The 17,297-nt window shown below is 35.1% G+C and overlaps 2 protein-coding genes across 2 annotated transcripts; both read left to right on the top strand.

The window, feature by feature from the left end:
• Window positions 1-1,929: 1,929 nt before the first annotated feature.
• On the top strand, window positions 1,930-7,098 carry LOC143531771 (cysteine-rich receptor-like protein kinase 2). The gene is made up of 7 exons (XM_077026999.1): window positions 1,930-2,833; window positions 3,530-3,643; window positions 3,751-3,890; window positions 4,228-4,438; window positions 4,553-4,727; window positions 5,989-6,139; window positions 6,760-7,098. Exons 1-7 carry the CDS (start codon window positions 2,074-2,076, stop codon window positions 7,087-7,089), a joined length of 1,881 nt encoding a protein of 626 aa, XP_076883114.1. The 5' UTR covers window positions 1,930-2,073; the 3' UTR covers window positions 7,090-7,098.
• Window positions 7,099-12,194: 5,096 nt separating this feature from the next.
• On the top strand, window positions 12,195-16,912 carry LOC143531728 (cysteine-rich receptor-like protein kinase 2). The gene is made up of 7 exons (XM_077026973.1): window positions 12,195-13,015; window positions 13,491-13,604; window positions 13,679-13,818; window positions 14,130-14,340; window positions 14,832-15,066; window positions 15,148-15,298; window positions 15,952-16,912. Exons 1-7 carry the CDS (start codon window positions 12,250-12,252, stop codon window positions 16,273-16,275), a joined length of 1,941 nt encoding a protein of 646 aa, XP_076883088.1. The 5' UTR covers window positions 12,195-12,249; the 3' UTR covers window positions 16,276-16,912.
• Window positions 16,913-17,297: the final 385 nt, after the last annotated feature.

The following is a 17,297-nucleotide window of genomic DNA, read 5'->3' as shown; positions in this document are numbered from 1 at the left end:
TGGAATACAAGGTGTCATGTAGTCTGATTCGAATGTTTGGTTCGTCTGTAACAACTTCATACATATAATATAATGCACTTATATTCATATCATCGTACTCAGTATATCCCACCAATAGCAAAGCTATGGTAGGGTCTGAGGAGGGTAAGATGTAGACAGCCTTACCTCTACCCCATGGGGATAGAGGGGCTGCTTCCGGTGAGACCCCCGGCTCGATAGTAGTTTTGCATCAAGCCTTGGACATATTACATAAGGCACATAGCACTCAATCATCGGGACGCCGGCTGATTGGTGCATGTACCCTTGTCTTTCGGCTATCAACGCCACCACATGATGCCTGATTAACCTTCCATCGCTTTTAACGTTATTTTCACAAAATTAGTAAAATAACGTCAAAATGCACTTATATTCATGTTCATACATATTCCATTACAAGACACATTGAACATGATAACACAAAATCTAGGTGTACCTACAATAGAACACGGTTGAAAAGGTTGCAATAACTTAAGCTACTTTTTTGCTAACGATATAACTTACTCTATTATATTGTTATAATGCTATTAATTATCTTTCATGCATGTATTTTAATTTATTAGAAGTAACATAAAGAATCATCAATGGATGAGGTAATTAAAAACATTCTCTTGTTGAATCATTCTTGTAGTTCTCTGTTTAATAATCATTATACCATTAAAAATGCTAACATTTTCTTGTTGAGTAGTTCTTATAAATTTTATAACTATCTGATTAAAAAAAGTTATGAAATGATGCTTTTATACTTTTTCCAAGATGCATGAAATGCAAATTATTTGAGAAAGTACATAAAAATAATAATATAAACCACATGGGTCGGTACCTATTGTTGACTTTGTTTACTACTTACAATCACGAAGCCAACACCTCTGCTATAACAATACGAGCCATTTCTGGTTATTAAAATGCTCATGACTTCCAACTTTCACACTTTCTACACACATGGTTTTGTTTTCGTGCAGTTTTATATTATTTATTTAATTTTTTAAGGAATCTTTGTGAAGCACTCCATAGCATGTATTCTTCTTCTCACCCCCAAACTCATTACAAAAGTACCTCGAGTTTGGACCACAATTACATCAAGCTTTGATATCATTTCTAACAATTACATCAAGCTTTGATATCATTTTTAAGACACATGATTGATTAACACTTTATTATTGTAAGAAAAAACTGACTCAAAAACTTGTTACAATAATTCTCTATTAATCATCTCTAAAAAAATAAATAAATAAATAAATAAATAGAGAACAGAAGATTTTGGACCAAAACTCTAACCAAACCTTATATTTATAATCTAATCATAACTTGGTGATCAAGACATTATCATATTAATTATATATTACAATTAGCTAGAAAACCTAACAACTTAGGTCTTTCTATATTCAGGGGCGTAGCTTCTTGGCCCCGGTCGCTGCCGATTTTTCGATTAATAGGGTAATTTTTGCGATTTTCCCGAAAATTTTTATATATATTAAGCTCGGTCACCCCCAATGTATATTTCCAAAAAGCTTCCGTCACCACTGATATATTTTTTATATATAATACCCTATCGTTTGATTTTTTTTTAAAAAATCTCATAATTTTAATAAACAAAAGTTACAAAATAGTAGTCGAATAGTAAAAACTTTGTTTTTATAAAACTCAAAACTGAAGGGGACTACTATTTAATCTGACCCGAACCGAACTGAATCACCGACACGAATCGAATCGTCGACCGAAAATTTTTTGAGTCCGTAACTTCGATCACCCCGTAACTAAGCCCAAGCTTCGTCACTGTTTATATTCACCGAGTAAATACGGTTCGAAAGCTAGTACGTAACAAAAAAGTGCACCCTTTTCTTATAGTCAAAAGATTCTTGGATATGAAAACAGTCCATCAAACTCTAATAGCTCCTTCATCTTACAACGTGTCCTATAATTATAAACATGTGTTCACACATGAGTACGAATCAAACGTACACGTTAATATCGTCCTTGTTGCTCTTATGTCACATTAATTGAATAATTTCAATTCCTTTGTTTCTCAAGCCAAAGATGAAGAAACCAACACACAAAGCTTCAATTCTCACCATTTTAATCATAACTCTACAACTAGTATCAACAACAGAAGGTGATGCAAGAACCCAAGTCATCAAAATGATATGTGACCCAGAAAAAGAACACAATCAAACCCTCTTCATCCCAAACTTTGTTGGCATGATGGGCAGCCTGGGCTCCCAAATGCGCACTTCAACTAATGCAACCGCTATTGTCGGTACTGGACCCGATGGTAATTATGGTTTTGCTCAATGCTATGGTGATCTTTCACAACTAGATTGCATGTTATGCTATGCAGAAGCACGCACTGTTCTCCCTAGTTGCTTCCCGAACAATGGTGGTCGAATCTATCTCGATGGTTGTGTAATGCGAGTTCAAAACTACAGTTTTTTCCATGAGTATACTGGGCCTGATGACTCTTATGTTTGTGGTAATGCAACTAGAAAGAATGCAACGTTTCAAGATGCTGTGAAGCAGACGGTGTCGAATGCTGTGACGGGTGCGTTAAGGTATAGTATGTATTTTGGTAGGGGTGAGATGGTGGATGGTGGGAATGAGTCGGTTTATGTGTTGGCGGAGTGTTTTAGGACTTTGAGTCCGAGTTCTTGTCTTGCGTGTTTGGATAATGCGTCGATGGAGATATCAAAGTGTTTGCCGTGGTCTGAGGGTCGTGTGTTGAATGCGGGGTGTTTTATGAGGTATTCGGGTACTAATTTTCTTAATCCTGTGGCGGTCGCAAGCAGCTCTGTCAATAGAGGTAACAATAATGCTACTGAATCTAATTATTTTACTAGGCTGGGCTGGGTTTGATTGATCTGGGCTCGGTTGGGTTGGACTGGGCTGGGCTGGTGTGAGCTGGGTTGGGCTGGGCTGGTGTGAGCTAGGTTGGGCTGGGCTGGGTAATTACAGTCATATTTTGCTAAATTTTTATGAATAGTTGATTAGTTGTATATGATTATAATAATGCTCTTACAATAAAAATAAGTTCTATTTAATTTAAAATGATTATGTAGGACATAATAAGCTTTAAAAACATAAGTTGGGGTCTTTGATTTTTAAACCTTGGTGATCGATTTTTAAACTTTGGTTAACTGAAAGAAAATTAACCATTTATTCGAAATGCAACTTTTATTGCTAACTGAAAGAAACAAGGAAGCATTTAAAATAACTGGTGTTACTACTATTATAATGTATACTCAATAAGATTTTTCTAACATGGTATACCAATAACCATTTATGAACATGAAAAAGTAGTAAGTAATGGCTTAATCCATTGGTAAAATATGATGAAATGATGAATGTGTAGTTAAAATCTAAGTCAAAATTAATATATTATTGAACCTTTACTTCAAATCATAAAGAATTTACCACAAGAGCATTTGTTTCGGCATTATGATATCACTAAAAGTTTTCTAATACGTCTCTGATGTTTTCTTGTTTATGGGTTATGCAGGGAAGATAATTGCAATTGTTGTATCTGTTGTTAGTTCTGTGGCACTTATCATAGTTGCTTCAATGATTGCTGTATATATTTGGAAACACAGATATATACAGAAGAAGAGAAAAGGTATAAGCCAGTTTTTAAAATCATTAAATTGTTGGCTTTTTATAATTTAGTAACATAAATACTTTGCAGAATTCTTGTAAAAGCCTAATGATTGTTTAATGTTTTAGGTTCTTATGATGCTAAGAAAATGGCAAAGATGCTTAATGACAGTAGCTTAAACTTCAAATACTCCACTATTGAGAAAGCCACAGGAAAATGGGATGAGTTAAATAAACTGGGACAAGGAGGATTCGGGACCGTCTACAAGGTTGTAACTCAAACTAAATCTGATAATTTTGACCCATGTACCTTTGAATGGGTCGTTTCAGGTTACACTTAATCTCTAACGGGTCTAAAAAGATATAGGTCAAATGTGTCAAAAGTCGCCTAAAGTGTATTTTTAAGAGAATTGCACAAAAGAGAAACAAACTTTACATTTTTTCCTGATTTTAGTAACCAATTTACACCATTAGCAAAATAGAAATCAACTTATAGATACTAAAGTAGTTTGACCTGCCATACAACATGCACATTTTGCTACTTCTGCTTAAATTTTGTTATAGACACTGTTATATAACTAATGCAAAACATTTAAATCTTCTCAGGGGGTACTTTCAGATGGACGAGAAATTGCTGTGAAAAGACTTTTCTTCAACAATAAATTTAGAGCGGCAGACTTCTATAACGAAGTCAACATGATTAGCAGTGTTCAGCACAAAAATCTAGTCAGGCTGTTAGGATGCAGCTGTTCAGGGCCTGAAAGCATTCTTATATACGAATATCTACCCAACATGAGCCTCGACCACTTCATTTTTGGTCAGTTTAATATTGTCAATCATTAAGTTTCTTTTGAAAGTTTGTCATCTTATATCAAATTTTTTAACTTTTAGTATTATGTAATACATGTAATGAATTTTTAAACTTCTGCAGATGCAATAAAAGGAAGGAACTTAACTTGGGAAAAGAGACATAATATCATCATTGGTACAGCAGAAGGCCTTGTTTACCTTCATGAAAATACCAAATGCCGGATTATTCACAGGGATATTAAAGCTGCTAACATCTTATTAGACTTGAAGTTTCGTGCTAAAATAGCTGATTTTGGGCTGGCTCGATCTTTTCAAGATGATAAGATTCGTTTTATCTGCCCTTGGGACTGGAACTGATTGGTTGCTTGTTGTGACAGCCAAGGTCTGAACATTGTCCCACTTCCCTCATCGGGTTCCTCTCTGTTCATCATGGGGTTGTTGGGATAAAGGTGGGTTTGAGACGCGCGGGTACTCTTGATGCGAGGATATGGATCTAGAAGCCGAGATCAAAGCGTTAGTTCAAGATAAGAGCCCTTACGAACCAAGGCTTCTAAAGTTGCCGGAGGGTCCATCATCAAGAATGGCCTAAGATGGTCAGAAGCATTCCTAACAATGCTAGCCACAGCGGAATACTCCGGCAAAACGGGTCGCCATTTCGCGGAATCGAACGCCCTAAGAGGAAGATTTCATTTGCTTTCTGTTTCGTGGAACGAAGTTGATCCATGGTCATCGGGATGTCTATGTTGAAAGAGAACCTAACCTGAAGAGTCATTGGTTTTCCAGGTCGGAAAATGAAGTAAACAACTCAGGTGGACAAGAGGCGAACCACTCAGCTGATGAGTTAGCTATACTTTTTTAAAATAGCCTAATGAGGAGACGATCGTAACCTCTGAGCTCAAAGATGGAAAGCAGATTCCTTTTTTCAGGTTTTGCATAGCTTCCCAAGCGCCCGGCTTTCTTTTTGGGTTCCGAAAGGCAGAGTAGCTTCAGCATCGAGTAGGGTATGGGATAGAGTTCGAGTGAGGCATCAACCATAGATTACAGAACTTTCGAGATGCTTCCTTGCGAAAGCCAACGGAGTCTGTACTGTAACTCAACCTTCTCATCCATGGAAGGATTCCTTATTCGATGATAAATGTCAATCGAGGGCACCCTCATTTCCAGACATGGATAGTTCAATGTGCTCATCGGCGCTTGACCCTGAGATGTGGATCATCCAAGGCACATTAGCATGGCGTACTCCTCCTGTTCGAACCGGGGTTTGAAACCAAACTTCTCCTCAGTGAAGTAATTAGCCCTATTTGTAAAGTAGCTCTATTCCTATTTAGGGAGTGAAGGCTAAAAATGGCTTGATGAAACGTTCCGTTCGCCAAGCACCGGTCCTTCGGTACCGTATCACATCCCGAATCTAATGAAATAGGATGAATTGAGACGGTATTTTGTAAATACGTAATTATCTTGAATAGATTAACCATTTCTTTATTTTCCGATCGCCTGAGAAAAGAAAAAGTTTTAAATTAGCAGCTAGTTTGTTTATTATTTTTTGAAAATCAACAGAGGATATATGGCTCCAGAGTACCTAGCTCACGGTCAGTTAACTGAACAGGCAGATGTTTATAGCTTTGGTGTTTTGGTTCTAGAGGTGGTTACTGGAATTGAAAACAATAAAAGCAAAAACACTGAGTATACGGACAGCTTAGTTGCTATTGTAAGTATAATATTTTCCTTTTCTCTTTTTGTTATTGTTTTATTTTTGTCGGGATATTGTATGCATAAGCCACTTAGATTTTGAAACAACGTAACTACTTGTATGCAACTCGCTTAAAACTAAGTGAAAAATTAATAACAATTCTTCGGTGGGTAGGCCCAACTGGCAGGTTTACCGGTTTGACGGTTTAACGGTTCAATTTTAGTGGTTTGAACCGGCTCTTTTATTTTTTCTTTTTCAAAATCATAAGAAAAAGAATATATAAATAATAAGGTTAATGGGCGGTTCTAAGTTCCAAACCGGACCGCTCTGTTAAATTGTCCAACCGCCAAACCAAACTGTTTGGATCTCAAACGGGCCGAACCGCCCAACTTGGTTCGGTTTGGGTGGTAATGTAGGTATCAATGGTTTATGCGCACCGTATTTTTTGGCACGCCTAGAGTTGTAAAAATGACAAGAAACTGCCTTAGTATGATAGTATCACTATCAACTCTATTTGACTAGATTCAGGGGCATATTTGTCTTTTAACAAGTTCCCCACAAGCTTTTGTTCACTACTTGCATAAACAAAACTCATTCGAGAATACTAATCATTTTGTGTTATTTACGTATGAAAACAGGCGTGGAATCATTTCCAACAAAATAAGGCGGAAGAAATCTTCGACCCAAACTTAATCATAACACCAATTACCAAAAAGGAAGCGACAAAAGCGATACAAGTAGGACTTCTTTGCACTCAAGAAGACCCGTCATTAAGACCGTCAATGTTAACGGTACTAAAAATGTTGGCAAAAGATAATGAACCATTACCTGCCCCTTCTAACCCTCCTTTTATGGATGAGGATGCAATGGAACTCAATGAGATCACACAAAAGTTACATCACTACTTTAACACTGATAATTCTTGTTCAATTGCTACAGTTGACCACAGTCATTTCTATCCTAGGTAATTAACCATGGTTAGTTTTCAAATCAACTATTTATGATTTGGAAGCAAATGTCAACTAGTTTTATACCCGTCCGGTGGACGGGTTGTTTATTTTTATTATTTTTTTAAGTTATCTCATGACTCTAATTAAGTTTTAATTGTTTACATTTGTATACAAAGTTTGTTCAAAGGATAGTCACATTGTTTTTGAGATTCATAATACCCAAATATTCATTTTTGTTTTTTTGTATACTAGTACTTTAATTTGTTATTTAAATGCTTTAAATTGAATATGATTCTTCTTACATTTGGCTTGGTTATGTTGTTAGTACTTTATTTTATTCATAGATCGTTGAAACTAATTGAAATATCGAGCCAAAGTATGTGGGACGGTTTGAGATCCAAACGGTTCGATTTGGCGACTTTCCGGTTTAACAAAAGGTTTGGCCTCGTCATGTTCGGTTAACCAGTTTAGAACTTGGAACCGGTTACGAAACAACCATTTAATTTTTATAATTTATATAATTTTTTGTTTTAAAACTTGGAATCAGTTAAGAAACATCCATGTAACTTTTTATCATTTATATATATTTTTTCGCTAAATAGGCCATACGGTAAAGGTGCAAGTCTTTAAGGCGAGTGCAGGAACGAAGGATAACACCCCCATCCCCCTTTGCGCAAGTGTAAGGTTACCAGTTTTCCTTCGAAAAATTTTATACGTGATGTATTTCATCTGAAAAATTGAGCCCCCCCCCCCACCCCAACCCCTAGGCCCCCACACCCCGCACCGTTTTAATCTGAAAATTCGAGCCAGTTCCCCTGTCTTTTCGTCCAAACTTTGCTACTGTATGAGTGGTTTTGGATTCAATTGAAGTGAATATAGTTAGAGATCACACCGTTAAAAAATATGTAAATTTAAATTTGTTTTGATAGATTTAATTTTCTTTACATTGAAAATCCTTGGTTTAAATTCAATACCAAACACACCTAACCGTACTAGTCCCACAATTTATTGACCGTCAAGCCATCGATGGTCATGTATTTGGCGTAACCACATATTTAAGTGGGCCATATCCAAATATTCATTAGTCAATAGTTGACCAATTCTTTGAAGTCGATAATGCTTATAATAAACTATCACTTTAAATAAATATATTTAATATCAAAAGGAAAGTAAAAGTTACTTCTCAATAAAATGAAGTAGATAACTTACTTTTATAAAGGTTTAAAACGAAGATCAAATCTAACCAAACTGCATATTCGGTTTTTGTTTTTGTTTCCGGCTTCAACTAATTGGGTTTTCGGTTTCATAAAATTGAGTTCATTCGAAGAATAAGTCGAATAAGTTGAATGTCAGTTTCTCGTTTATCCTAATCTACTCGCAGATTTAACCAAACCAATCCAATAACAAATTGTGAAAAATAAAATTATTTGGTTTCTTCGGTAAAAACCAAACTTAACTCAATTCGAGTTGTTTTTTAGTTCTCGGTTCACTTTCAATGAACAAACTATTATATCAAATAAACTATAAACACCTCAACTACATATTAAGTATTATTCTGTAAGTTTATAAGAACTTTAAAATTTTAACTAGTCATATAATCAAAGTAAAATACATTAAGCAGACATATAAATATAATAATAATAATAAAACAAATAAAGATCCTAGCATCTAAAAAATCATCGACTGCAATTCACTTACTAGTCTAATGGTATAAATGTGATAATTAGAACCTAAGATTTTTGAGGTCTTTGAGCCTTGATAAAAGTCAAGAGAATTTTTTGAAGTAATGGATTTCAACCTTGATAATTGATGCCTAAAAGTGTCAAAGCATTCCCGATCAATTCTTCAAATTAAGTGAGGGGTTTTTTCATTTTTATAGACAGTTAAAAGTTGTTGTGAGAGTAGGTGAGAGAAAATGTTACTGTTCATGATTAAATTCGAAGAAATACATTATTCATCTATATAATTTTTTAATGTTTTTTTAAAGTGGTTGTGAGTGAAAAGGAGAAAAAATGTAATGATAAAAATATAAAAATAGTACTCCCTTCAGTCTCATTAAAAGTGTAAACATTTCTTTTTTGTTTGTCTCATTACAAATATTCACTTTCGAAATTTATTAGCTAATTTACAAGTTTACTCTTAAACACACACAATTAACATTAATAAAATATATTGATGAACCTAATTTTTAAGGACATTATTGTCATTTGTTAATCAAAGAAAATAATAAGTTAATATACCTTAAACTTTGTGTTTTTCGAAGACATTTTGACCGGAACGGAGAGAGTATAGAATGCTTTTAATGATTAGGTTCGACCTAAAACGTCTTCCAAAGCTTTTTTTTTTTTTCAAAAAAAGTCGAAATTGTCGACTATCGAGTCAATCCATAAATTCCGTACACGTATATATACTCTGTTTCTGTTCAAAACCGCAGCCTGCGGCCAATTGAAAGAAGTAACGTGAATTCAACAAATGTAACCAAAAGGTATGTAATCCATCCGATCTAAAGCTGTTATTAATTTCGTTTTATTATTAGTTTTTATTTTAGCGGGAATAAAGCTTATTAGTTAGATTCTGTTGTTTTCATTGATGATCGTTAACTATTTTGTAGTTATTATTGCGTATCACGAAATCGTTTTTAATATTAGAGATAACTGTCCGTGTGTTAATTTTATTATTATGCGATTAATTTGATTATCGTTACCGTATTCTACTGTTCGATCTTTGATCTCTTCACACACCAGATTCCTGTGTGCAAACGAGTTGAGCACCTCGTGAGCTACTTGAGCTCGAGTCTATAAACTTGAAATGAATCTAACTTTTAAGAGCCCGAGCTTTAGAAATAGCCTGTTTAGTTACCTTGTCTGAGGTTGAGTCCGAACGAGCATTGTGTATTTTTATATTTGACCTCTTTTGGATATCTACGTATTATTTTACACTACGCAGCCGAGCTCAAGTTGTGCTTTGGCTCGTTTAACATACTACACTAGCTTGAACCGAGCTTTGGCTCATTTAAGGACTTTTTTTTATCAAAATATATAAAATTAATTAAAAACGTATATAAATTTATTAATATATAATAAATGAGCTAACTCATGAGTTAGCCTCGAGCTAAAATGAGTCAAATTCGAGTCAAGACTTGGCTCGTTTACACCCTTAATTATTCTTGTTCAAACATCTCTATTATATGCCATGGTAAATTCGTAAAATAACTTATAATAGCAATAAAAGCTTATTAGCGTCTTCTATTTTAATGCTTCATTTTCCAAGCTCTTCATCTTCTTTCATTTCTACAATATACTTTAGGTGTTAATGGTGAGCGATAACCGAACGTTTAAATGAAACCAAACAGAAATTAACAAAAAAATCGGTTTTTTTGTACCTCTGTTAACCGAAACTAACCAAATCGAACCATTTCATAATTTCATATATTTTAAACTTTTATACCTAAAATTTATGTATTTATACCTCCGATTCATGTATATTCTATGCAAAAGTATTACCCAAAGTTTAACGGAATAATTGAACCGATTTCGGTTTAAGTGAATTGGAATAATCGAACCGAACCGAACCGATGTATGCTCACCCACTTACACATATACGTTTTTGTCTGTCAGACGTGTTCAAATTGACAAGCATTCTTACCCATGGCCAGCTGTAGATTAATTTTAATATTTTTTTTTATTGTATCTCACCGACCCACAACTTTGAAATTCGATAGGGTGTTAAGTTTCTTTATTTGACTACGGCTCTCCAGTCTCCATCAACTCACCAAACGCCTCCATATTTTATTAATACTTCATAGTTAATACATAGATAAGAATCATAATTTCTAGATAGGGGAAAAATGGTAAGCACATAGTATGTTAAATTTTGTTAGTAAGAATACTGTACTTAAATAGTTAAATTCAACAGCATAAAAAAGCTAGTGTTATGGTGTAATTCTTTTAAACAAATTATTCAATTTATGAAAAGTTAAGATTGTATTAAATCGTGTGTAGGTGTGTGTCCCCGGGGGGGGGGGGGGGGGGGGGGGATATGGATTAGACAAAAGTGTGAGTATTATTTTTTAAATAATAAAAAATATAATGGCGCACAAAAGACTATGTTGTCCCCTTACTCTATTAACTAATAATTGCACACTAAGGCTGGGGGTATAACCAATGTTTTCAGACTCGGTCTGGACGTCGACTCGGACGTCTTAACGGGTCAAAGGCCGACCTGGATGGGCGTACCGGTGTTTGACCTGAATGACGTTATAAATAATATATTTATTTTTTATATATAAATATAATTGATGTTGATGGATTATATGATGTTTTTTTTCCACCATTGTTTACCATCACTAATGATAATAACAGCCTTAGATTGGCAACTATTATAGCTTACAACATATTCTTTTTCTTCTAATTAGTTTTCAATTCACATATCTTGGCATCTTCTACTACCATTTCGGTCGATGATTGAGTTTTAGAGACCGAAGATGACATGCAGATGGGATGAAGCCATGATTAAGGCTTTGAGTTTTGATAATTTTATTTTTTTAATTAAAAGCTTTAAGAAATAATTAAAAAAATACTTTTACCAATTCATTCGGCGGTTCACCGGGTTCGGTCTAACCGTGACCCGTCAAAACCGTCGGGTTATTAGAGAACGGGTTAACTACTGCAGACCAAACCAGTATACTTACTGGGTCCCGGTCCTGGTCCGACCGGCCGGTGCGGGTTTCAAAATACTAGGTATAACCGATTCTTCTTCACGCGTGAGGTGAGTTGGCAAAGGAGTCGTCCCATATGGTGTCTTACGTGGAAAGGTCACACACCAAGACCACGGTCACACTTGATGTGAGGCTAGTGACCATGTTCACTCTCGACACTCACTCTCTTCCTCTCTTTGTATTGATTAAAAAAAAATGGAGATTGAGGAGAAGGGTGTATATCCCTGGTTTAAGGGCGATGTTAAATGATGAGAGAAAACTGATATGGCGCAGATGTGACGAGTGAGAGGAATGGTATTGAAGGGTGTATACCCCTTAGCCTAAGCATGATACCTCTCACATTTTATGATAACATTGCTTCATGCATTATATAATATAGTATAGATTTATGTCTTTTGTATCTCATTTGTCATTTTTAAGCTACAACTACATACTTACACAAGTGCCTTATGTACTAGAAGATGAAGAAATCAACACATACAACTTTGGTTTTCATCACTTTCATCATAATCTCACTGCTAGTATCTATATCCAATGGAGATGCAAGAACACAAGTCATCAGATACACCTGTGATGGAGCATTTTCTGAAAATCGTACCCAGTTCATCGAAAACTTTGTCAGTGCCACGACAATAACTAGCAATGAAATCCGGACTAGACATATCTCAACGGTAACGGTAGGTAGCGGGCCCAACAAGGTCTATCTACTCACCCAATGCTTCCAGGATCTCTCTTCACAAGATTGCATCATATGCTATTCCCAGTTACGTACTTATTCACCCAATTGCTACCCGGGTGGGGGCCGTGTTTATCTTGACGGGTGTTTTATGCGACTACAAAACTATAACTTCTATGAGGAGTATACGGGCCCGAATGATACAACAGTTTGTGGGAATACAACACAAAAGAGTGTGTTGTTTCAAGAGTCAACAAGTCGGGCAGTGGTCAATGCTGTCACGGGTGCGTTAAGAAATACTTATTATTTTGCAAGGGAAGAAATGTTGGTGTCGGGTAGTAATGACTCGGTTTATGTGTTGGCGGAATGTTGGGAGACTTTGAGTCCGAGTTCTTGTAGAGCATGTTTGGAGAATGCATCAACGTCGATCACAGAGTGTTTACCCTGGTCCGAGGGCCGTGTGTTGAAGACCGGGTGTTTTATGAGGTATTCGGATATAAATTTTCTCAATCCCATACCAATCACAAGCAGATCTAGCAATAGCAGTAGAGGTAATGATGGTTATATTCAATCAACCTATAGAATTAGAGGTGGTAAAAAAGAATTAGTGTCTAATTAATTAAATAAAAAGTATGCTATTTAAGTAATGGGGTTTTTAGTCGGATTGGGTTTGCTATCCAAAAGGGGGTTGCGGCCCATAAGAATCAAAACTTTGTTTTTAGTCGGATTGGGTTTGCTATCCAAAAGGGGGTTGCGGCGCAGCTTGTTGCCCGCTTACCTGCCACTTCATTGTAAATCGTTTGGATGTTTCTATGAAATATAATGTTTTGATGTGAAAAAAAAAAGTAATGGCCTATTTAGTTAACTAAAAAAAGATTTTTGAGGTTTAAACATAAAAAGCTACATTTGAGATGCAGCTAACTTTTCCTTCGTTTGACCAGTCACAGATAAAAAATTTAACTCAAATGAAACCATTATAGGTAGCAAGAAATAAAGCTTACTCAATGTCTCATGAATTATTTGCAGGGAGGATAATAGCTATTGTAGTTTCTGTTTTTAATTTTGTGGTGGTTCTCGGGGTTGCTTTGGTGATTGTTTTATACATCAAGAAACGCAGATATATACAACGCAAGAGAAATGGTATTATAATATCCATCTTGTGTTAGATACTGCGAAACGAACAAACAAACTAGTGATTGGATTAAAATTTTCAGGTTCTTATGATGCTGAGGAAATGATAAAGACTCTTAATGACATAAACTTGAACTTCAAATACTCTACTATTGAAAAAGCTACAGGAAATTGGGATGAAATCAATAAGCTAGGACAAGGAGGATATGGGACTGTGTACAAGGTACTACATTGCATAATACAACCACATCAATTAGAGCATAACAATCGAGCCAAGCCAACTTTAGCTTGGGCTTGAGATCTCGTTTATTATCAATGAGTTGGAATCTGAGCGTGAGTTTGGCTCTTAAAAAGCTCAAGTATTTATAAATAATTTCATAAGATTGAACCGACAATGAAACTTAAGTCTATTTGGATATTAGAAAAAAACTCAAAAAATACGAGTGACTTTGTTGGAATAATACTGAAACATGTGAGTTGTTTCATGATTTCATCCCTTAAAGTATAAAGTCTTAACAATGAAAATTGTCTCAGGGGGTTCTTTCAGATGGACGAGAAATAGCTGTGAAAAGGCTTTTCCTCAACAACAGATTTAGAGCAGCAGATTTCTATAATGAAGTGAACATAATTAGCAGTGTTGAACACAAAAATCTGCTTAGGCTCTTAGGATGCAGCTGTTCAGGGCCCGAGAGTATTCTTGTATACGAATATGTACCTAACATGAGTCTCGACCTCTTCATTTTTGGTAATTTAAAAATCTCTTATCCAAAATTAGTAATCTGGTATGAAAATGTGAAGTTGTTACTAAGGGTGACCATGGGTCGGGTAGGTTATGGGCTAAACCAAACCTATAACTGATGTTTCAGTTTTTAGATTTTTGTAACCGATCGGCTTTAGTGATAAACGGTTCTGTTAATTCAATTATTGGAAAATATGGTTTTGGTATGTTAGTCGCCATCATTGGACATTGGTGGATTAAAGCAATAATAATACCCATTATATTTTTGGTTAAATATAAGGATGCCTGAACGACAACTAACATGCTACTAAATAAACTTACAAAATTGTTTTGACGTACAACGTCTTATTTATGAAAAATAAAAAAAATTGTCTATGTTGGTTATATAATTTGTAATTTGGTTATTTATACACATAACCATAAGCGAACCAATCGGTTCAAGCCGTTCAGCTATGGTTCGGTTATTTGGTTTTTATTCTCACCGTCACTTGTTACAGATGAAACTAAAGGCAGGGAATTAAGCTGGGAGAAGAGATTTAAGATTATAATTGGCATAGCAGAAGGTCTGGTTTACCTTCATGAAAATACGAAAAACCGGATTATTCATAGGGATATTAAAGCTTCCAATATCTTATTAGACTTGAGGTTTCGTCCCAAAATAGCTGATTTTGGGTTGGCCAGATCTTTCCAAGATGATAAAAGCCACATCAGCACCGCGATTGCAGGAACACTGTAAGTGTTGTGATTTCATCTTTAAAAACAAAAGTAAATTAGCAAGCTAACTTTTTTATTTTCTATTTTCAACATAATTAGTGGATATATGGCTCCAGAGTATCTAGCCCATGGTCATTTAACTGAAAAGACAGATGCGTATAGCTTTGGCGTGTTACTTTTGGAGTTAGTTACTGGAGTCGCAAACAACATAAGCAAAACTACTGAATATACTGACAGCTTAGTGTCTACGGTAAGTATTGAAACTTCACCTCACACCATAAATGGCTCACATATGTTAAAGAACATGAAGATTTTTTTTTTAATTTAGTAAACGAATGAATATAAACACACATGCCACGTTTGTTTATCTACATTTGTGCAAATTCATTTATTTTTGCTCATCTACTTTCATTCATTTGCATACTCGTTTTAGTTTATTATTAGTTATTAGCAATACTAATTGTTAAGTTTATTATTAGTTATTAGCAATACTAATTGGAACATCGTGCTTCAACTCAATCAAACTTTAGAAACTGAACCTTGGTATTTGAGAAACAAGTGAATCAACACTTTACTTTTCTTTGTTTACATTTGTTCACTTACACTCGTTTATGTACATTTGAATGTTAAGCAACAAACATAAGTAAACATGAACACGTTCCTTTAAGTGTTTGCATCCATTCGTTTGCTTGGTTAAGTCAATAGAACGAACATGAACACTCCTTGATTGACATTTGTTCAGTTCATTTATAGCCTCCCTTCGATTTTAACATGTTTATTCATAAATGGATTGGTTTGAATTGTATATTATATATAAAAAGAGTAGTTAAAGTTAACCTGACTCTACCCGACCAATCCGTTTTTGATATATTTAATTCCCGTGTGTTGTTTATGGATAAACAGGCGTGGACGCATTTCATGCAAGGTAGAGTCGAGGAAATATTTGACCCACACTTAATGATGCATATTCATCACAACATAAAGTTCCATAAAGAGGCCATAAAAGTGGTACACGTGGCACTACTTTGCATCCAAGAAGCTCCATCTTTAAGACCATCCATGTCAGCAACACTAAAAATGTTAGCAGTAAATGATGAACCTTTGCCTGCACCCTCTAATCCCCCTTTTATAGATGAAGGAACCATGGAACTTAATAACATCACACAGAAGTTACTCAATGACTTTAATGGTGATGATTCTAGTTCACTGTCCCATATCCGTTTTTGAATGTATATAAAAATGTGATGGTTATTGTTTAAAATATCAATTCATGATTATAGAGTTTGTTATTGGAGTTGGTAGTTCATGTTGCTTATACAACATAATATGTGTGAAGAATAAGTTGGAGGGTTGTTCTAGAAAAAGGAAGTGGGTTAAGGGGGTTAAAGTGAAAACTGGAAGGTTAAAGTTGCAACAACTAGAGCTATTTGAATAACTCAGAAACTCGCTAAAAAAAGCTCAGAAATAGTTCGCTTAAAATCAACCTTGTTATAGATGAGACATTGATGCTCGGTTTTACTGTAAACAATCTGAGTTCAAGCTTGATCTTGCCTCCGCTTTGTTAGGCTCGTGTAAGTTAACCCAAAATTGGTTTCATATGCTAACCTATTTTTACTCTTTCTCACCTACACTTTACAACCTAAGATCAATGTTGTGAACTCCAAAGGGGGCTTTAATTGATGGTGATTATTTTTGCTAGGGAAGAAATGTTGGTGTTGGGTAGTAATGACCCGGTTTATGTGTTGGCGGAATGTTGGGGGACTTTGAGCCCAAGCTCTTGGAGAGCATGTTTGGAGAATGCATCGTCGTCGATATCACAATGTTTACCCTGATCTGAGGGTCGTGTGTTGAATACGGGATGTGTTAAGAGGTATTCGGTTACGGATTTTCTTAAACCCGTACCAACTACAAGCAGATCTAGCAGTATCAATAGAGGTAATGATGATTATATTGAATCAAGCATGTCGGTATTGCCTTCAACATGATCAAGCATGTCCCGTTTGAGCGATGTGGCTAAAGTGATCGAGCATGTCTTTATTGCCTTCAACACACAGTGTCACCAACATAGACGAGATTACTGAAACATCAATACAAGCTATTGATCAATCTAAATGATAAAAATAAAAAATGTACATATTATAAAATATGAATACATTTTCTAAAATGAAAACTAACATATATATTAATTTTTTTATCCTTAAAATAATCTACTCAGTGGACAGTGATTGATGTAAATAAAAAAAAGTTAT

Source organism: Bidens hawaiensis, unplaced genomic scaffold, assembly GCF_021521415.1.
Source record: "Bidens hawaiensis isolate Kalapana, Puna unplaced genomic scaffold, B.hawaiensis_p1.1 tig00009224_1, whole genome shotgun sequence".
NCBI classification, from domain to species: Eukaryota; Viridiplantae; Streptophyta; class Magnoliopsida; order Asterales; family Asteraceae; genus Bidens; species Bidens hawaiensis.
Note: the sequence above shows the minus strand (reverse complement) of the source record. Positions and strands in the feature narration are given on the sequence as shown.